Raw genomic sequence first — 2,190 nt, 5'->3', positions numbered from 1 at the left:
TCGGCCTGTAGGCTAGTTTCTCAGCCAGCACTCGTGGCTGACACAGACCACGTCACTAGCCTCTGAGCATATATACCCTCCACCACAGCTGGCATTTGGGAACAGGAGATTCAGGCCTCTTTTTAACAAATGAACCACTCAGGTGTACATACAATAGACAGCACAGGCATTCCCCTCATTAAGTCGCACTTTTAAAACATTGCTAGGCGTGAGAAGAGGCAGCCACATTCTGGGGGTGACTCTGAACGTCTTCTCTCTTCTGCTTCGACCTGAGCATTCTGTTTCTGTTCCGCTTCCCACCTTGTGCAAAACAAACCCAGGATTCTTTGCTGCTACTCAACAAACGTTTTGTTCCCCGAGCATATGCACTTTTACCCATCACGTTCATTAAACAGCATTATGCGTGTAAAATGATGCACAGTGCTTGTATAAATAGAAGAAGGAAGGGAGGAGGAGAAGGAGGAGAAGAAGAAGAGTTGGTTTTTCTACCTCACTTTTCCCTACCCAAAGGAGTCTCGGAGCGGCTAACAATCTCCTTTCCTTCCTCTCCCACACCCTGTGACGTAGGTGGGGCTGAGAGAGCTCTGAGAGAACTGTGACTGACCCAAGGTCACCCAGCTGGTTGCACGTGGAGAGTAGGGAATCAAACCTGGCTCTCCGGTTTAAAGTCCACAGCTCTTAACCACTACACCAACCTGTACGGTACAGTTTGCCAATCAGAACACAATGAGATACACAGAAGACAGATGAGTCGAGAACATCGGCAGCAAAAAGCCGAGAAACAAAACTGCCGGCCAAAAGATCAACGCATCCCAAAGAGGGACTTCTTCGCTCATCCCTAGAGGGGTGATTTTCACGCTTGTTCGTGTGCCTGGGTGCTTACGCTTTCCCCTGCTTTACGACTACAGGGGGGAGATTGTCGTTTGTGATCAAGCCACTGAATCCCTGGCAAGGACCAGGAGTTAATCTGCAGGCCAGACAAGGCCAGATAAGGACAGCTTCTCAGTAAAGCCAGGACTACCAGGATTTGTACTCAGAACCTCATGGGCCGACTGTGCGCGCTCGGAGACCTCCCCAAGAGCAAAAGAGATGTGCAATGTCAAGCCCTGTGACTGGCGGTCTGAAGATCCGGGACTGTTTTCTTGGAATTGACATAACTGTACAACTGTGGCCTCTGCCCCTCGCCAGGTCAACAGGTCAAGTGTTGTGCGAGAACATCATGACTGGAGGCAATGTCCTCAGTGCTTTCTTTGCCGGGCAGCAGCGTGTGGTGGAAGCCATTGATTTGGCCGCGGACCTGGGGGCCCTTGCTGCGCAAGCTGGCACCCCTGGAGATGAGGTCGGCGTAACCTTCCTTGTGCGAGAAGGCATAACTCGAGCGCCTCCAGTGGCAATCCCTCCGGACATGAGAAGTCAGCTCCACCATGCTCGGCTTCTTCTCCAGGTCCCTGGCTTGAGCGATCTGCCAAAAATCAGCGAGAAAGAGCAGGCGTGTAAGTGGGTCTGTAACGATTCCTTGTTTTAAGAGTGTGTGTTTAAGTGTTTGGTTGAGGTGTGTGTGTGTCTCTTTAAGTGTTTGGTAGAGGTACAGTGATAGCAGAGCAGAGTGACTGAGAGAGATAAATGTGCTGTGATTGGTGGATGACAGAGTGTGGGAGGGTTTTTTGAAGGGGATCTGTGTGAGTGTCAGTTAGTCAGAAAAAGTCAGTTATGAAAGTTAGGCTGCGGTCACACGGAACATTAGCCACGCTAGAGAGACAGAAGACAGGCGGATTTTCTGGGCGCGATCTCACCGGCACATCTGGGAAGCGTAGCGCTCCTGTGGCTCAACTGAGGCTTCCCGCCAAAGACGCGCGGCAAAAAACTAGTACCTCGGAGGTACTAGTTTCCGGAAACCGCGGGGCAAGGGCGGGCGTCTGATCGCGTTTCCGGTGGCATCCGGCGTCCGCCCATGTCCCCTTGCAAAAAAGGGGTTTTTTTTGTCCAAGTCTCCGTGAATGCACAGAAGCACCCAACGGAGCATGCACATTTTTGGTGTACACGAAGAAAAAAAAAACCAGTTTGCCGCATCGGGCCACTTCTTTGTTGCGGGCAGGATTGTCCTGTGATCAGCACCTCTCCCTACCCACGGGACCTCCACGGGACCTCCACGGGAGGTCTGATCGCTTAACCGCGGGTTAGTTTGCCCCG

At 51.9% G+C, this 2,190-nt stretch overlaps 1 protein-coding gene across 1 annotated transcript in view; it reads right to left on the bottom strand.

Moving 5' to 3' along the window:
* Positions 1 to 672: 672 nt before the first annotated feature.
* Positions 673 to 2,190, bottom strand: part of ATP8B3 (ATPase, aminophospholipid transporter, class I, type 8B, member 3) — a gene marked incomplete at its 5' end in the record, with an annotated part of 76,862 nt that continues 75,344 nt past the window's right edge. Inside the window, one exon of the mRNA XM_015410569.1 lies at positions 673 to 1,462. Within this exon, the coding sequence (XP_015266055.1) occupies positions 1,190 to 1,462 (273 nt within the window). The remainder of the gene's footprint in view (positions 1,463 to 2,190) is intronic.

Source organism: Gekko japonicus, unplaced genomic scaffold (assembly GCF_001447785.1).
Source record: "Gekko japonicus isolate JY-2015 unplaced genomic scaffold, Gekko_japonicus_V1.1 scaffold3619, whole genome shotgun sequence".
NCBI lineage: Eukaryota > Metazoa > Chordata > Lepidosauria > Squamata > Gekkonidae > Gekko > Gekko japonicus.
The sequence above is the reverse complement of the archived record's forward strand: the minus strand, read 5'-3'. Positions and strand labels throughout refer to the sequence as shown.